General features: G+C 40.2%; 2 protein-coding genes across 2 annotated transcripts; both read right to left on the bottom strand.

Moving 5' to 3' along the window:
* Window positions 1-464: 464 nt before the first annotated feature.
* On the bottom strand, window positions 465-6,754 carry polg2 (polymerase (DNA directed), gamma 2, accessory subunit). The gene is made up of 8 exons (XM_042434305.1): window positions 6,072-6,754; window positions 4,509-4,614; window positions 3,702-3,807; window positions 2,596-2,781; window positions 2,266-2,403; window positions 2,005-2,085; window positions 1,399-1,499; window positions 465-1,289 (listed from the first exon to the last, which is right to left on the bottom strand). Exons 1-8 carry the CDS (start codon window positions 6,547-6,549, stop codon window positions 1,124-1,126), a joined length of 1,362 nt encoding a protein of 453 aa, XP_042290239.1. The 5' UTR covers window positions 6,550-6,754; the 3' UTR covers window positions 465-1,123.
* A 1,015-nt stretch (window positions 6,755-7,769) lies between these two features.
* On the bottom strand, window positions 7,770-17,364 carry LOC121884002 (probable ATP-dependent RNA helicase DDX5). Its single transcript, XM_042392490.1, has 13 exons — window positions 17,153-17,364; window positions 15,453-15,633; window positions 14,628-14,724; window positions 14,365-14,498; window positions 13,820-13,885; window positions 12,681-12,822; window positions 12,371-12,531; window positions 11,917-12,089; window positions 11,501-11,611; window positions 11,283-11,344; window positions 11,103-11,162; window positions 9,415-9,636; window positions 7,770-8,598 (listed from the first exon to the last, which is right to left on the bottom strand). The coding sequence occupies exons 1-13, from the start codon at window positions 17,191-17,193 to the stop codon at window positions 8,141-8,143; spliced, it is 1,908 nt and encodes a 635-aa protein (XP_042248424.1). The 5' UTR covers window positions 17,194-17,364; the 3' UTR covers window positions 7,770-8,140.
* Between the last annotated feature and the right edge of the window lie 446 nt (window positions 17,365-17,810).

Genomic DNA, 17,810 nt, shown 5'->3' with positions numbered 1-17,810 from the left:
GCTGATGATTTGCTGTTATATTCAAGCTAACCTCCATAACTGAAAAATAAAAATTTGATCACCAAAAAAAAAAAAAAATACAGCCATTAGCTAAACTCTCTCAACTGTGCAGCTTCATCTGATGAATCTCAGATTCAGACTTTGTTTATTAGTCAACTATGCAGCATACAAAGAATGTGTATTGGTGTTTGCTCCTACAAACGCAACATAGAAGAATAAAAATAAAACGGAAGTAAAGTAATAATAAATAACGAAATAAACAAAGTAATATTAAAATTAAATGTAACATTTAAAAATCACAAAACTTGAAATGAAATATTGACAGTACAAAGGAAATATGGACTGCGCTGTGGACAAAGAAATGAAGTGTATGAAATATATGAAGGTGACAAGAGCAAAAATTAAATGTGACATATTATGCAATAAATAATTACATGATGTAACAGAGGAGGTTGAATGAAATGCACGATTTTAAGTCCAGTTTTATTTCATATATGAAAGTGACAAGTGCAGGAAGTAAACGAGGGATGTGAAACATAAAGTCTAGTTTCATAACAGAACAGTTAGCATGGACCACAACAAAAAAACTGAAATATCAAATAGACAAACTGTATATTTTAATAAAAAGTGAGACAGGATTTAACACACTTAACATTTATAGCAATCCTCCTCACATGTGATACCACTTTGTTTAAGTGGAGACAGTAACATGACCCGATCACACGCAGTTAGAACATAAATGATCCACCTCTTTACCTGGAATATACGTACATGAGCCTGTAGGATGAGTGACAGTCCTGAAGTCACAGCCAGTAAGAGCTGGGGGGTACTTTGGTATGTTTGGTATCTTCTCTTTGCCCTTACATACAGAACGGCCTCTATCAGCCAAACATATCTCACTGGATAAAACATCCACATTTCCTCTTTGCGTCACAGTGAGTCAAACTATTCAACCGTTCGGGGAAATGTTAATTTTCATAAAATTCTCTCTTAAAGCAGAAATATTTCTCGCAAGCCCTCAACCTGTAGATGTGCGATGGTTTTGTTCCCAAAGGAGACACAGAACTGAGGCAGCACATTGACACTTAGACTGTCCTTTTAGTCGGCCAAACAAAAAGTCATTTCAGATATTGTCTGCAGCAGAAATGTATCTGGAGATAAAGTTCTTGATCTCAGAGATGTGCATGGTCTCTTTGATGGTGGTGTCTCTGCTGCGGACCTGAACGAGGCCGCTCTCCATCGTGTTGTCGCCGATCACCACGGTGAAAAGCACTCCCATCTCGTCATACCTACGAATACATCAACACGGAGAGACGCATCAGTCCACAGCGAGAAACACATTGCTTATTTGATCCTCGTGATTGATTTTAAGCATAAAAACACTGAACAACACTTTACTTTGCATTCAGCTTCTCCATCGCTGTTGGCATAGTTTCCAGATATCCGGGCCATGCAGAGATTTTAGCCTCCATAAACTCCTGCAGGAGGCCTTCACAAACCTACAAAGGAATTAATTACTCATAAATTCACTTTGATTAATGCTCAGCCAATGAACAAGTTCAATTAGATACTTTGGTGCTGATTCTACTACAGTCACTTTAAAGTAGGTATATCGATATATTATCAATATCGTGATATGAGACTAGATATCATCTTAGATTTTGGATAATGTAATATCATGATATATTTAAAGCCTTTACATTACAGTAAAGTGATGTAATTTATTGAACTTACCAGACTGTTCTAGCTGTTCTGTTATTTGCCTTTTTCCTCTTATTCATTATATCCACATCACCAATGATTATTTATCAAAAATCTCATTGTGTAAATATTTTGTGAAAGCACCAATTGTCATCTCTACAATATTGTCGCAATATTGATATCGAGGTATTTGGTCGAAAACACTGATATTTGATTTTGTCCATGTGACCCATACATACAAGATCTAATCAAGAGTAAAGCAATGAATCATTGATGTGTATTGTCAGTGCAGGTTTCTCTTACCTGCCTCAATTCCATGGTGGGTCTTCTGCCGATATCTAAAGCCACTTTGACTGGAGTCAACACTGGATGCAACTTCAGAACCTGAAATCAACAGTGACCCAAACCTTTAGTGACAGAAACACTGAACACAATAAAACAAAAGAGGGTAAATGAGAAGTAAAATAAAAGAAAAACGAAATTAAACTTTCACTAAATGCTTTAGTGAGTTAGTAAGTTATAGCTAACACATTTATTTGACACGTGAGCTCATGTTGTCATCACCTTTCTCTGCTGCAGCCTCTGCTTGGTGTCTTCTCTCTTGATCTGCTGGAATGAGTTGGACAGAAAGGCCATCAGACCTCGGTCCATGTTCCCGGTCACCGACACGACGTGAGGGACTGACTTGTGCCCGTCTCGACACTGAAGCGTGTTTAAAAAGACAAATATGTGATTAGACTGAACTAAGGCAACAACAACAACAGTAGTGAACGGCTGATTGTGTTTCTCATCAGACAGTTTTAACATGACGGAATCATTCACAACAGCAGAGTCCAACCGCATACAGACATAGAAAATACACATTAAGATACTGTATGAAAGAAGCAGACTGACCTGTAGTTTTGAGCGGACTCCGTGGTGCATCCGCAGCAGCTCGGCGTCTCCTCGGCTCCACAGCGTCTCCAGGGGCTCCTGACCCCACGGGAAGTTGTAGATGATCCTCACGCCACGAGACGCTGCCCGATCGACTTCCTCCTCTGGGACGTCACTGCTGCTGAAGTCCGATGGAGACAGGGCAAACTGGACAAAGACGGATGAGCGAAAGAAAGACAAGGGTGGATGTAATTTCATATGAGTAACATTATCTTGTAGTATTAATCTTAAAGACACACTCCTTGAATTTACATCCTTAAAACTGTTGAAAAACTGTTTTCTTGGAGGAAGGGGTATACTGAAATATGTGTGCAAATAATGTTATGATAATAAATAACAAAGGTGGGGAGTCAGACAATCCAATGTATGCGTACTAATAACTACACAGCTACTAGCCTGAGGTGGAATATACTAGATTTTGGCAACACATAAGTGTAAACAAGCGGTAAGGACACAAGCAGTGTTGCTCTTCTACTTGCTTACATACTTGGACAATGATGAGATGTCTTCCTTGAAAACTTTTTATTTTGCACAACATAAACAAAACTAAACATGACAATACACAGAGGCAGACATCATGTGCTTATGTCATACAAGAAGTCAACAACAACTTAAAAATATATTGCAATCCCAGTAAGAATTACAATAAATTAGGAATGAAACATTTCCTGTGAAATGCTACACTTTTTTTTTTTTTTCCAAAAGGAACTTTACAAAACCATCTGATACACATTTCCTTTGAAAAGACTGCCGTCCCAGTAGCACTGTGGAAACTGAAGAAGTCAATATGTTGATATTTTTCTATAAATACTGGTTGGGGAGAGGGTGGCGTTATTCTGGAAATTCTACTATAGTCTGTGATAATCTTTGAAATATGTACAAGCATGATTCTCTGTCTTTTAGCACAGTTTAGGAAGCACTCAGTACAGCTCATTTTAAAGTTCAAATTATTTTGACTTCATACAAACAGCTAATTCGCTTAAAGAAGTACCTACACTGGTGTACAAAGAAATGTTTTTGTATTGTATGGCTTTTAAAGATTTTGTTGTGTCTCCTCAAATACTCACTTTCCTCCACCACTTGAGCCGCTGCTGTGCCCAGTGATCCAGCCACTGGGAGGAGGTCCGAGGAGAGCAGAACCACACCAGAGATGTCTGGGTGACCTCAGCCGGGCTGACAGAAACAGACATTATATTATGATTACAGCAGCGCTACATAAAAATTATTTTAGCTATAAATGGTATTTTAATAGTTAAAAAAATATAGCAATGCTCTTTTTCTGTCACCATCTGTGTAGCAGGACTTATTACTCAGTAAATTAAAAGTTAATTAAACAATGAACAGTTAGTAGCTTGATTGGCTTGTTTGTCGAGCTTAAAAAAAGTGAAAAGACCTTCTTCACTAAGTGCAATAAGAAACATTCATGTTCTGCCATAAATAATCATTTAATGATTCACTTTGGAAGTTTTGCCAATGACGTCATGGATTATTCTAAATATAAGAGCATTATAATGTCTTCATAGACCACAGAGATGCTATTAAAGGCTCTGCGCACCCACACAGGTGTTTAAATTATCCTGGCTGATTAGACCTCTAATTAGGTGGAAGTTAGGTGGATTAACAAACTAACAGGATAGAGAGAGAGTTTGTACACACCCACACAGTCCAGAGAAGAGGTCTAATCAGGCAACACGAGTGAAAACACCTGTGTAGATGGACTGTAGCTTTAATGTAAACTCATCAAGCATTATTAAGTCATTGTGAGCTAATTTAAAGATTATTTATCCAAAATCCCATCTGGTAAACGAGTAGTTTCAATCACTATTTTTCTCAAGTCTACACACAGACAGATGACAAAGTAGACGAAGCCTCACCAACCGGAGCCATCTGAGGGCTGGAAACACAGACCGCTCTCAGCGAGGCCGAAAGGCAACTTCCTGCTCACCAACTCCAACGAGGGGACAAACTGCTCCAAAGCGCCTGAAAACAAACCGGAGCGCAACATCGAGACGATGTTAGGTCACACAAACTGTGACAAAAAGTGTGAATGCAGGACTCGATTCTGCCTTTAAATTCTGAACTAATAATAAAAAAGTGAAATTGCAAAATGAAATTAAAAAAGCTTTATAAATATGACTGTTTATAATTAAACTTACTGATGTGTACTTTCATGTTTCATCTTACAGTTAATTTGTTTCCTACTTTAAGAAGTTTACGTTTTATGATCGCTTTAATGCTTTCATTTAAAAAGGCAGTTATCTTTCATTTAAAGATGTAAAAAGCAGCAAATCAAACCCACAGAGCAGCAGATAAGGAAACAGAATTACTAATCATTACTAATTCCTATCCTCAGGACATCTGTAAATGTTTTGAAAGTTGTCACCCAGAAGCTCTGAAGCATTGAACCTGTCTGTCCACCTCTAATCTGGCCTTTTGTGGATTATTGTGTCAATATTGGATACAAGATGTAAACTTATAATGACTTCAGAACTGTGTCCACAGGTAGACTCCACTAAATCTATCATAATGGATTATAATTACACACCGTAAAGGTGTATAATTGTGCAGGCACATCTTTACGCTCCATTAAGGGCTGCAGCTAATGATTATTTTCATTATCAATTAACCTCTACAGGTCTATAAACCAATCACCAGCCAAATGCTGGTAAAATATGCAAGTGGCTGGTAGATTTGCTTCAATCACCAGTCAAAAAAACCCAATGGTTATCTATTGAGTGGCTGGTAAAATCTGAACATTCACTGACCGTTTGGCTGGTGGATAATTTTGCACCCTGTGTATAAAATGTTAGGAAATGGTGAAAAATGTCTATCACTGTTTCCCAAAGCGACGTCCTCAAATGTCTTGTTGTGTCCCGAGCAATTCAATTTCATTTCAACTTTATTTATATAGTGCCAAACCACAACAGAAGTTATCTCAGGGCACTTTTCACATAGATCAGGTCAAGACCGTGCTCTTCAGTTTACAGAGACCCAACATCCTCCCCTGGGTTAGGGTTATTCACATTCAAGAAGTTGGAACAGGAGAATATTAAATGACTCTTGTTGTCCTAGTGTCTTGTGAACCTGTGGCACCCACCCTATTACCACTATTTATATGAAATAAGTGTTTGATATTTCTATTTTTCATTGTAAAAATGTGACTTATTGACTAAACCTTTGGCACACAATTAGCATCAGGATCTATTATATTTGTATGAGCTTCAACATTGTTTTTATTCTTCTTCTGATGAAAAGTGAAAGAAAATGATTAATAGGTTAATTTTCTGTTGGTCGACTAATCGTTGCAGCTCTGGGCTCCATAGATGTTTGTTATGCAGACCGTTCAAATGCTTTCAGTATCACTGAAGTGCAGTTACTACATGTGAAATCATCACATCAGCCAAACATTGAGTCTTTCTGTCATGCAGCAACTCTACCTTGAAGAAAGTTTGTTCTCACAGATGGGGACCTCTGAAGGAGCGCGCGCACCTCCTGGATGAGCTGCTCCTTGCTCAGCTCGTTGTGATCGACTGTTTGTTTGAAGTTTTCAGAGTCAGTGATCCTCAGCTGCCCACATCCATCCTGCTCTCTGTTCTGGCTGCAGCTCAGAGAACTGATCCCAAACACCTGAGCCCCGGACCTGCTCACAGAGTGCCACCACTGCTCCAGCATGTTCCTCCTGAGCTGCGCACCCAGAGGTCCGTAGCTGCAGCTCATCCCGCGCTGAAACAGCTGCATGTTAGTCTGACCGGGAGAAATGTAGTACCTGTCCACAAAGAGCTGCAGCAGACTCTCGCCCTGGTTCAGATCCTCTGGTCCTCTGGTGTGTAGCAGAGCCAGTGTTAGACTGCAGGGCCTCATGTGTAATATGGATGCATGCTGTGATAGGACGCTTCTGACACAGTGAGTTAACATGATGCTGGACGGAAGTGACAGGCCGCTGCAAATGTCAAAGATCGTCTATTGAAGAGCTGAATCCTCATTAGTAAAAAGTACAACCGGACCAAATAAACCTTGAATGCTGCTGTAAGAAAGTTTGAAATCCACAGGAGTGACATGTGACACATAGGTCCATGGACACCATAGACATACACAGCGGAACTGGTTTCTTCTTCTTTAGTGTTTATTGACGGTTGACAAAGCAGCTTAAAGACGCATTACTGCCACCTGCTGGACTGGACTGTGGAGCAGTAGATTAGCAGACAATAAAATGAAAAAAAAATTAAAAACATTAAATTTTCTCTACTAAACCCGTTTCCTTAAAATATTTAATAAGGTCGACTGTATAAATGATGCGTCTCCATGGAGATTCTCTTTGTTTCTCTCACTTCACTCCAGTAGCACATGTTGAACAGATTCATTCATGGATTACTACTATACATGATGATCCTGATATCTTTACATCCGGGTAACAAAATGTTGTGTCACGTGATGAATTCATTATCTTTAATGAAGTTAAAGGTAAACATTTAAATATTGCTTGAAATTCAGCTAAAACCTTTATAATAGCGTTATGTTTACTAGTTATTTGGGGCCAGTTGCTATGAATAAATATGCATCAGAAATAAGCAGCAGAATTAGGGTCTTTAACTGTTTAAGTTTTTCATTATATTTATTCAATTAACTATTAAATTAATATAAGGACATATTTTTAAAAGATGAAATTGTGTTGTTTTTCATAATGTCTTTTTTTTTATTCATTAAATGGTTTTAGTGGTGAAAATCTAAACACTGCTCTAAAGCCTTCTCCATGTTGTCTGAATAAAATGCTGGTGGGGGAAATAACTTATGTATTATTCATTGGCCTAAAAGTTGTCAAATTTAAAGATAATACTGCAATCAGCCTACAAAATATTGTAAAATTGTAGGATGTGAACTCCTGTTGACATGACCTGTGTCCTCCATGAAGCCCTAAACTAAAGTAATATTTTACCGTGCTGGAACAGCCTCATGTAGGCCAGTGGTTGCAAACATTCATGATTCCCCCCAAAAATGCAATTAATGTGAGGCGCTGTTTCTAAGTGTAGTGTATGTTCAGACATGAGTGTTTAAGAGGCACCAAGACCTGCATCTTTACAGCTAGTTCTAATACATTTTTCCAACCCAAACTTCACACACAAACAAACAACACAAGGTTTCCATTTTCTTATTTTTATTTAAAAGGGTCACGCGCTCCCTTTTTATATGATCTTCATAACATCACTTTAAACATACCACAAACCGAAAACACTGCATTACCTAGTAAAAATAAATTACTGAGGAATGTAACAAAAAACAGTCAAGGAAAAGTGCAGCGATCATAGTTGCACTACAGGAGACGCGTCTATGACTCAGTTTAATGCTCTGGGTTTACTGAATAATTCCAACCCTGCTGTAAGCAAAACAAAGTTTAACAGTTCAAAAGGAGAATAATAACAATAATAATAATAATAATCATCATCATAATGTAAGATTTCAAGACTAAACGAAAATCATGTTGGTTCCATATATTGTGCGTATATCAGATCTACTGTGGGAAGGGTGGTGGCATGGGGTAGGGCACCATCGGTGGCGGGGGTGGTGGCTGTTGGCCCTGTGGTGGTGGCGGCTGAGAGGTGAAAGAGAACGGCGGGTGGTTCATGCCATTCTGAGCGGCCCTCTGCATGGACCCGAACTGAGGGGGGCCCTGGAAGCTTTGGTTACCAAAGGCACCCACCTGGTTTGCTGGAGCACCAAAATTACCCTGTCCGTTGCTGTTGCTATAATTGTTGCCATAGCTACCACTAGAGTTGCCACTGTTTCCTCCATAGCTGCCACCGTTTTGGGCCTTGTTGCCACCGAAGGCACTCTTTGGCCCATTGCCAAACCCTCTATCACTGTCCCTGTCCCTGTAGCTACTACCACCAAAGTTATTGCTCCTCCCACCTCCTGAATACCTATCCCGACGGTCGTCCTTGTAGCCGCCTCTTCCCCCCCTTCCACGACCTGGATGAGATGAAGACAGGAGAGGGACAGAAGGAGAGGAGTGGGTTCAGACTCTTAGTAAGAGACACTGATACAACAAATAAAACCCTATTCAGACATGGAATACGTGAACATTGCTGACTTTATCTTCGTCCATTACTTAAATGTTTATTATGGCTTTATTAAGACTCGACAGGTCTGTTATGAAAGAACCTAAGTTTGGATTCTTGTTCACATGATGTATGTAAAGCATTTTTCGCCATTTAATTGGAAGAATTGAAAATGAAAAATAAGAGAGTGCTGGTCTGATAGTACTAGATTCAGTGTGATCGACTCTCCGGCTGGCAGCACTGTCAGCAGCCAGCAGGAGAGACGCTCAGCAGTGCGTTTGGATTTTATAACTGAATTGATACCAGGACGCAAGCTTTTTATTTCTGACGTTTTCACATCAGAAATGATGATTAACAGCATTAAAAAAAAATAAGTCTTGAAGGTGAATCATGCGACTCACGTAGCTGTTATATCAGTTAAGCGTGGGGAGGGAGGCTGCTCTGAAGGTGCACTCGATTTGACTGTAACTGTGGTAACTGGGCGGAGATAAGCCTCCTGAATTTGCACCAAAAATGCTGTCAAAACTGTCATTTACAGTTTCCACCACAGCCTCCATAATCATCGACCAAGAACGCGGAAGAAAAACGGTGCAATAAGTTCCGCTTAAGAGACATAATATGTTCACAATGTAAAGCCTAAGAAGGAAATCTCATATCTAGTAAAAGATAAAATGCATCTTTCTTGAAAACCACAAGCGTATTAATGTAAACAAGTGTCAGACTTTACCTCCTCTGTCCTCTGCCATCTGGATCAGCTTCGGGTTAATGGCCTGGTTGGCCTCACGGAGCACAGAGATCAGGTCACTGGCTTGTTTCATGTTGTTGGGGGTGAAGAAGGTGTAGGCTGTGCCCGTTTTTTGACTTCGGGCTGTGCGGCCAATGCGGTGGATATAATCCTCGGAGGAGTTAGGGTAGTCATAATTGATGACAAATTTCACATCCTCCACATCTGTGAAAGTGTTGCAGTGTGGCAAAACAAAACATGGAGGCCACACAGGATTTTGCACACCACAACAGCCAGATCAAAGGGAAAAGTTAGCAACTGTGAAGCCTGGGGGAAGAAAATGGTCATTAGGCTGCGGAGGAAATATGTTAAAGGCAACATGAATATTGTGTACACATCTACTCCATGGGAATACTACTGTGGGAAGAGAGAAACGATGCACACTCCAATTGCTTACCATAATCAAAAAGATCCAAAAGACACTCACTCTCCCTTTTGTTAACAAGGGAGAAAAAAAATGGATTTAAGTCTTACCATAAAGGAGTATGCATTCACTAGTCCTTTCCCAATGCAGCGAAATCCCCCACAAATTGTCAAGTGACATCCAGGAGCTTCTACGCAGTTGGGCCACGATATGCACTGGGGCCTCTTCATGTGCCAATATAGGACCATTCTGTGGTACATTTTTGCAGGTCCGTTTTTCCCAGTACACTCTCAAGAGAAGCTTGATATTAAAAGGCCGCACTGCACGTCTTGCCAAGACAAAATAGACCAGGTAGTAATTTGACAGGGGCCCCTTCAAAAAAAGATGAAAAGGCCCAAGCATTGAACCCTGTGGGGTCCCCCTCAGCCAGCACAAAACAATTCCCCCCACCCCCTTCATCAGTCTCATCAAGGCAAGATCTTCCAAGAAGCCAGTGTTCACTTGAGAAAATGTCTCTCGTTGGCAGGTCTCGACATGACTATAAAACGCAGGCGAGGGAGGAACTTTGGTTTGAGCTGTCTCTCTTTCTCCTCTCACTAGATGTTCCCACTACCCCCTAAACACATGTGCCAGGTCTTATCAATTTTCAGAGACGAATACAAGATTTCAAACTGCTCTCTCCATTTCAAGATCCAGCACTTTGACGGGAAAAAAAAAAAACAACCGAAAGCTTAGACAGGCTCACAAGCACCCATGCTATGTGATATATAAGCTCCGAAAGGTAACAATTGTTCCAAATCTCAAACAAGTGACTTGCAATACAGCGCTCTCTAACAACAGCATGCAAGGCAAAAGTCACAGCATCAAGCATATCTTTTTTTTTTCTTTTTTTTTTTTATGTTTGAGTTGGAAACAGCTGGATGGCATTTGTCAGGTGAAATCCATGGACAGAGAACAGATGTGTGTGTATTTCAACAACATGTCAGAGACAAAGGCTTAGCCACACAGCCTTTTGAAGATCACTGGCACACAAGAGCTTTCACCTCTCTAGGCCCACTGGGTGGCAAGCCAGTTGAGCACTTCCAATATGTCATCCATCTCCCTCTCGAGGCCTGGGACTGTCATGCCTAGCGCCTGCCACAAAGACTCCACCTTAAGGTGAGAAAAACTCAGAAAATGCATAGAAAAGTTAAAGAAAGCAAAACCACTTTCTTTAAAATAAGTGTAACACTGATAAGAGAGTGGTGAAACTCGATGGCATACTGACCCAAGCCACGGGAGGCCACATCTGTAGCGATGAGGATTGGAGCTTTGCCATATCTGAACTCTGAAGGGAGAAGGACAGTATTCAGTTGAATTACAGAGCAGCTTGTGATCATCTTTTTTTTTTTTTTTTTTTTTTTTTTTTTAAAAACAGCAACTTGCAATGTGACTTTTTAAATCTCACCATTAAGGACCCAGTCTCTCTCCTGCTGGCTCTTATCTCCATGAATTCCCATTGCTGGCCACCTGTGACAAACAGATTGGACATTAAACACCGCTAGTCCAGCTTCAATGAAATTCTCTGTGCTTGTGTGCAATACAACAATAAATTGGGCCAATGGTAAAGAGTTGTTTTCATTTGGCATAGCTTAAATTTGAACTTCACATTCTTTGTGTCCTTACCCATCTCTTCTCATCCTCCTGGTGAGCTCATCGCAGCGTCTTTTGGTCTCCACAAAAATAATGGTCTTGTTCTCTTTTTCGCTCATTATTTCCTCCAGCAAACGGATCAGTCTGAAGGAGAGACAAAAAAAAAAAGAAAAGTTGAGGCAAAACTTAAGTCTGTCACTGCAACAGCCATTGTGCTTCAGCTGGCCGATTTCAGTCCACTACTGATTTAAATTACTGGTATAAATTGAATTGTTCATGTTGAATTGAAATACAAAGTGAAGCAGACTTAAATATCATAATATACTTATTTAAGATTTAGGAAGAAATTTGTTCGTTAACTACTTTCCTCTCTGGCTAACTGGAACTCTTATAGCCAGCACTGATATAACACTCTGATGCTAGTAATATGGAGGGAATTCTCTACTTACTTGTCTTCCTTCTCCATGTCACTGCAAACATCAACTATCTGCAGGATGTTGTGATTGGCACTGAGTTGCAGTGCACCAATGTTGATCTGTACATAATCCTTCAGGAAGTCCTCAGCCAGCTGGCGAACTTCCTTAGGCCAGGTGGCGCTCCACATCAAGGTCTGGCGGTCTGGCTGGGAAAGACAAGAGGGAGCACTTCAACAATCTCTTCCTGCTTCAAAGTACATTTAACACTCGCATTTACCTTTTACAAATTTGAGGATACATCTGTCAAATATTTCTATTTCCACAAGTATTTACTTGATTCCCCTGTCTGGTGCATTTGTGCAGCTGTTCAGCCAACTCTTTATTTCAGTTTGGTTAAATAATTGATATAAATAAAGCAGCTAGTTAGAGGTCCTGCAGTGTGACAATTAGTCAGTTATTCCTAGTAGAAGGAAATTACATAACTTACCCGAATTTGTTCCACTATCTTGCGGATCTGTGGTTCGAATCCCATGTCCAGCATGCGGTCAGCTTCATCCAGCACCAGATAAGTGCAGCGGCGCAAATTAGTCTTACCACACTCCAGAAAATCAATAAGACGACCTGGGGTAGCGATGCAAATCTCAACACCTTAAACATAAACAGACAAAAAATATCACAATTATAAATGACTGAAAAACTCTGAGCTGAACCTGAGCCAATCAAACAGCTCTTTAATCATAATCAGAACAAATGCTCATCAGCAGTGATATTCACAGAGAGTAACAAAGTAAGCGTACCTCTTTCAAGATCTCTAATCTGGGGTCCCTTGGGAGCACCACCGTAGATGCAGGTGCTCTTGAGACGAGAGGCCCTGCCGTATTCAGCAGCCACTTGTTGCACCTGCTGGGCCAGCTCACGGGTTGGTGCCAACACCAAGCACTACAGGAAGATGCATATAATTTATTAGCATATTGCATCCTTCAAAACAGAGAGATACCTGCAGACAGAGATCACACATGCCCCCTTTCAACTAGCTCAGTATAGCAGGCTTTAGTTGTGCCATGGCATGTCAAGCTGTGAGCGAGGTAACGACAGAGTGCACAGTAAACTCGGCAGCCACACATTTCTCTGTTCTGTATTTCTCTGTTTTGTGTCTTCAGGTTATGCTAACCCATTGTTGCTAACTTTGGAGCTAACCCCCTTTACTTTTCCAGCATTTGGGGAAACAACAGACGTGACTTTTTAGCATTTATTAGCTGACACACTGTAGTCTGTGCTGTACATTTACTGCCAGACTGACAACTTACTACTAGCCTTTCCCTTTGTCCCGCTCTCATCCACCGTCACTTCTCTGCCCCTCGCTCTTTCCCACTGGCTACGCAAACATACTCCTTAACAGAGTCACGCTACCAATAGTTTCCCAGGCAACGACACAGAGGTTGACTCATGTACCTGGCCTGGCGGGGGTTCTCGTTGTGTCATTATGGAGAAACACAGATTCAGTAAACACTCAGTAAACGTTGAGTACAGTTAGACCCAACAGTCTCCATCAGGTTGAGCAAGTTCGAAGTTGTGAAAACAACGGGGGTGTTTTGAATACACAGGTAATTTGTTAGTCTGTCCCTCCCGCCGCAGGAAATAATGGATTACTCCTGGAAAGCTGTTGATGTAGCACTTTTCTCCTTATGAAAATAACACGGAGATTATTCGACCAATGAGAATTTAGTCGAACGAGAGCCTATCGACCAACTAATCGACCAGCAGACTACAGCCCTAATATATAGAGCTGCGCAATACATCAATCAGTGATACATGAAGACCAGACATCATCTGGGTCGCAAGTTATAGCCTTAAAGACTTTTGTTGTTTTCATCATCCAGTGCTAATAGAAACAACAGGATTACACACTAGAGGACATATCTTACTGTATACTTACAATAGGTCCGTCTCCATGCTCCAAGAATGGTTGATGTTGGATGTGCACGATTGCAGGCAGAAGGTACTAAAAAAGGAAAAATGATAGACTGAGTTCTAAATGTAAATTTGACCTCAATGCGCATGAGAGCATATCTGTCTTCCTGTTAACCACCAGCCGCCTGCTAATTAGATATTTACTCTAACAACATTGGCAGGGTGTGTATCTTCTTTCAGCTGAGGACTGTTTCAAGTTGCAGTTTGTTACGTTGCCTAAACCCACTTAAGAGTAAAGCACTTTGCCAGATGACCATGCACCCCACACCTAAATTATCTAACTGGATTATTTTCTCATTTAGGTTGTTACTCTAAATCCTACAGAGAAAACTGCTACAAGAATAAAGGTCCAAAATATGCTACAAACCGCTTTCTAAGAGCTCAAAGTTTGCTTTTGGTAAAAGTGGTATTATGTCTTTAAGGCCTTGGGAAATGAGGATAACCACACATTTATTTTATTTGGGTGTTGGGTAGAAAGGATTTTAAGAATCATAGTTGGGGAACACTTACTGCAAGGGTTTTCCCAGACCCAGTTTGAGCGATGCCAACCATGTCTTTGCCACTGAGGGCAACTGGCCACCCCTGAGCCTGAATCGGAGTTGGTTCGTTCCAGTTCTGTTTGGCAATGACATCTATGACGTAGCCTGAAGAATTAAGATATGCAAGTTAAATTGTTGAAAGTTTCTGACACAATATGCTGAAATCAAATTTCAGTAGATCGGCAGATGACTACTCAAAATTATTTGGGTGGTGAAGTATGAATTTTGACTCACTTGGAAATGCAGCTTCATGGAATTTTACAATTGGTTTGGGGCAATCTCTGCCTTTGACGGTAACTTCTTTGCTTCTTCGGTACTGCTCTACCTCTTGCTGGAATTGGAAGAAGAAACATAAAAATGTCAATACAGACACAAACAACAGTATGCACACAAATTCCACATGAAATAGGAATGTCAATTAATATTCTAAATTCGATTATATAATCGAATTGTAAAAAAACAAACCAAAAACAAAGGAAAAAAAAAAAAGACATGCAATTGTGAAAATTAATATTCGATTGTGGAAAAGTTCTCGCGTGGACCTGTGCTGCTGCACTGCATGATGGACAGGAATCACACAACGTCACTTTCATTGATTAAACATTAAAAATAGGTCAAACTGAAACGTGCAAATAATTCAACAATGATGGCAGAGATCTCACAACCCGACTCTGAATAATCTAAAAAGCCCTGTCTGGAAATACTTCAGATTTTGGTAACCAGTATGAATATTAACTAACTTGTATAAAAATTAGGCTATCGAATAACATATCAATTACGAATCATTCGTTTGATCTCACTCTGAGATGATTTATTTAGTAATGTGTAGGTATGTAGGTCTTTTAAAAGACATGTACATATTGAAATAAATATACCTATACAAGTAGTAGTGTCTCTTGTTATATTGGTTTGCCCTCTTATGGACATAATGCACAAAAATAGATATTTGAATGGTTCAAACAAGGAATATTTGAATGTCATTCTTGGCCAGTTTTGACAGCCTTAACATGAAACAGTAAGAAAAGCGATTTGTTGTGTGAGTTGTGAAGCTGTTCTTACAAGTGGTCTGCGGGTGGCATCTGGATGTTCCTGGTAGAAGTTCTTCTGAAACTTTGGAAGCTCGTCGAGGTTCCAGTGCTTCTTCCGCAGCCTCTCACCAGGGTTGCCAAACTTTCCTGGAGGAGGTCCGCCCCTGTTGCCTCCTCCACCACCACCAAAACGAGGGGGTCCTCCACCATACCTTGTGTAAAAGAGAGGGACACGTTACATGAAGCACAGCCAGAAACAGCACTTGTTACAGGGGCGTTCCACCAGTTTCACATATGAAAGGCCAATGAACTAGTCACAACTGGTAGTACGGGGCCTGTGGAAACAGCTTTGTAATGTCTTCTGTGATTATAGAGAACCATCAACTTTATGAAAATAACCCTGTTGGTACATAGCAATGTTATCAGGGTCATGTCAGTTTTTTTAGCACCACATAAATAAATCAACCACACAGAGGCAGAAATGACTTAAAATTTGTAAACAGCTTGAAAAGACAGCTGAATCATCATCTGTGGCACAGTTTTCCAAACAGAGAAACTGTTCATAGTCAAGAGGCAAATCTTAAATCTTTAAAAGTCAATCAAGCTGGTCGACTTTAAGCTTTATACACAGAGCATCTGTGGTGTTCCCCTACTAAATCTTAAAGATCCCCTCAAGACATGTATTAAGACGCATAAAGATGTGTCTGACATGGTTTTCTACCAAAAAAAAAGTTAAAAAATGTAAAATATCTCCTTCTACTCCCTAATTAAAATTTCAGAGCATATAAATATGCAAATATATTTCATTTCTAAAGTTTAGCTGCTGGACACTAGATGTCTCCTTCTTCACTAATAAAGTCCATTCTCAATGTTTGTGCACTGGAGACTTCAAATGTCCACATCACACTTGTGTAGGTTGAATACTGGACCAGAATTGGCTCCAAACTATCTGTTTTGTCACAAATCGTTTTCATAGGCCCACCCCTTAAAATCAGATTTCCAATGAGCACAGAGAAACTTTCCTCCCTCAGCAAATAAATGTGAAAACAGCTTTCTGGTGTCAAACTCTGCACATCCATCATTCTGCACAGTGAAGCTCAAACATCCAGCTGAAGGAACAAGAAGACAACATATTTTTGACTGGAGAAGGACTTTAGGAGTTTGCTAGTTCTTGAATATCGTCCGTGCGTATTCATATATTAAATACACGCCGCCGGTGAAACACAAGTGAGTTACTGATTTAAGTTTAGTGACCAGCTTCATACTCCGGGAAACGGGACCAGCTGTGTTGATTTGTTTGTCTTCCGTTGAGTGACAGTGTAGCTAGACGACACGACTAATCAAATAACAAATCATTAATAATAAATAAATTGGGCCTCTGCGACACAAATGTTTGACTTCAATGTGCATTCGCAAGAGACACCGCTGCGTCACACGGCCAGATAGCGAGCAGGAAAACTGCTCAGCCGTTAGCTGCCATTTTACCTCCTGTTATCAGCAAGGAAACGGATATTATTACGGATATGTTGCTGCAGGGAACGTTTGGTCACGTTAAACTGCTCGCTGTCAACACTTTACCACACGAATGTAGCTAAAAACACACTGTTGTGACATAAGATACAAAACAACAGTCATGTTTCGTGGATATAGTAGTGACAGTTTGACGTTAGCCGTAATGCTAAGCTGTTCATCTTCACGAACGTTAAGGAACCAAACTAACACTTGACTTACCCTCTATCTCTGCCACGATCTCGGTCTGAAAAGCCCGGCATTGTGTAGCAGACTACTGTGGGGATGGGAGGCTTGTCAAAATCCTTTTGGCCGGTCAACAAAGCAAGCGATTAATCCAACAGGCTTAAAAAAAACGACACAGAGAAAATAAAAGAAAATGCCGGCAGACAAAAGTCTGTCTGGAGAGACGGATGTGAGGTCACAGGAGGCGGATAACATGGTATCAATGCGCGCCATGCCGGGGCACCTTGTGTGGTACTATTTTATGTCAACACACCGGGAGGATGATGATGACAAGCTGTTAAAACATTTAGTGAATGTTAAAGTTAAACAAATGTCATGAGAAGAGACACATACACCCATCTTCCCAACACAATTTGCGCAGAGTTCAAATATGTATTGAAAAACACAAAATGTTTTTATTAAATATTTTTATTGAAACACCACCAAAAACAGTTTAACATATGAGGACAATTGGAGCAAAGCGTGTAGACATTTTCACATTTTCTTATAAGGAAAAAACATACAAAATACAAAAAGGGAAGAGAGAACAAACAATAAATATAAAATGTTGCTCCTTTATGTGAATTTAAATTAATATTTGCGGGTCTTGGGGCAATGGGAAAATTGTCTGTGTGCAATAGTGTCTTCATGAAAA

The sequence above is a fragment of the Thunnus maccoyii genome, chromosome 2, assembly GCF_910596095.1.
Source record: "Thunnus maccoyii chromosome 2, fThuMac1.1, whole genome shotgun sequence".
Classification (NCBI taxonomy): domain Eukaryota; kingdom Metazoa; phylum Chordata; class Actinopteri; order Scombriformes; family Scombridae; genus Thunnus; species Thunnus maccoyii.
The sequence above is the reverse complement of the archived record's forward strand: the minus strand, read 5'-3'. Positions and strand labels throughout refer to the sequence as shown.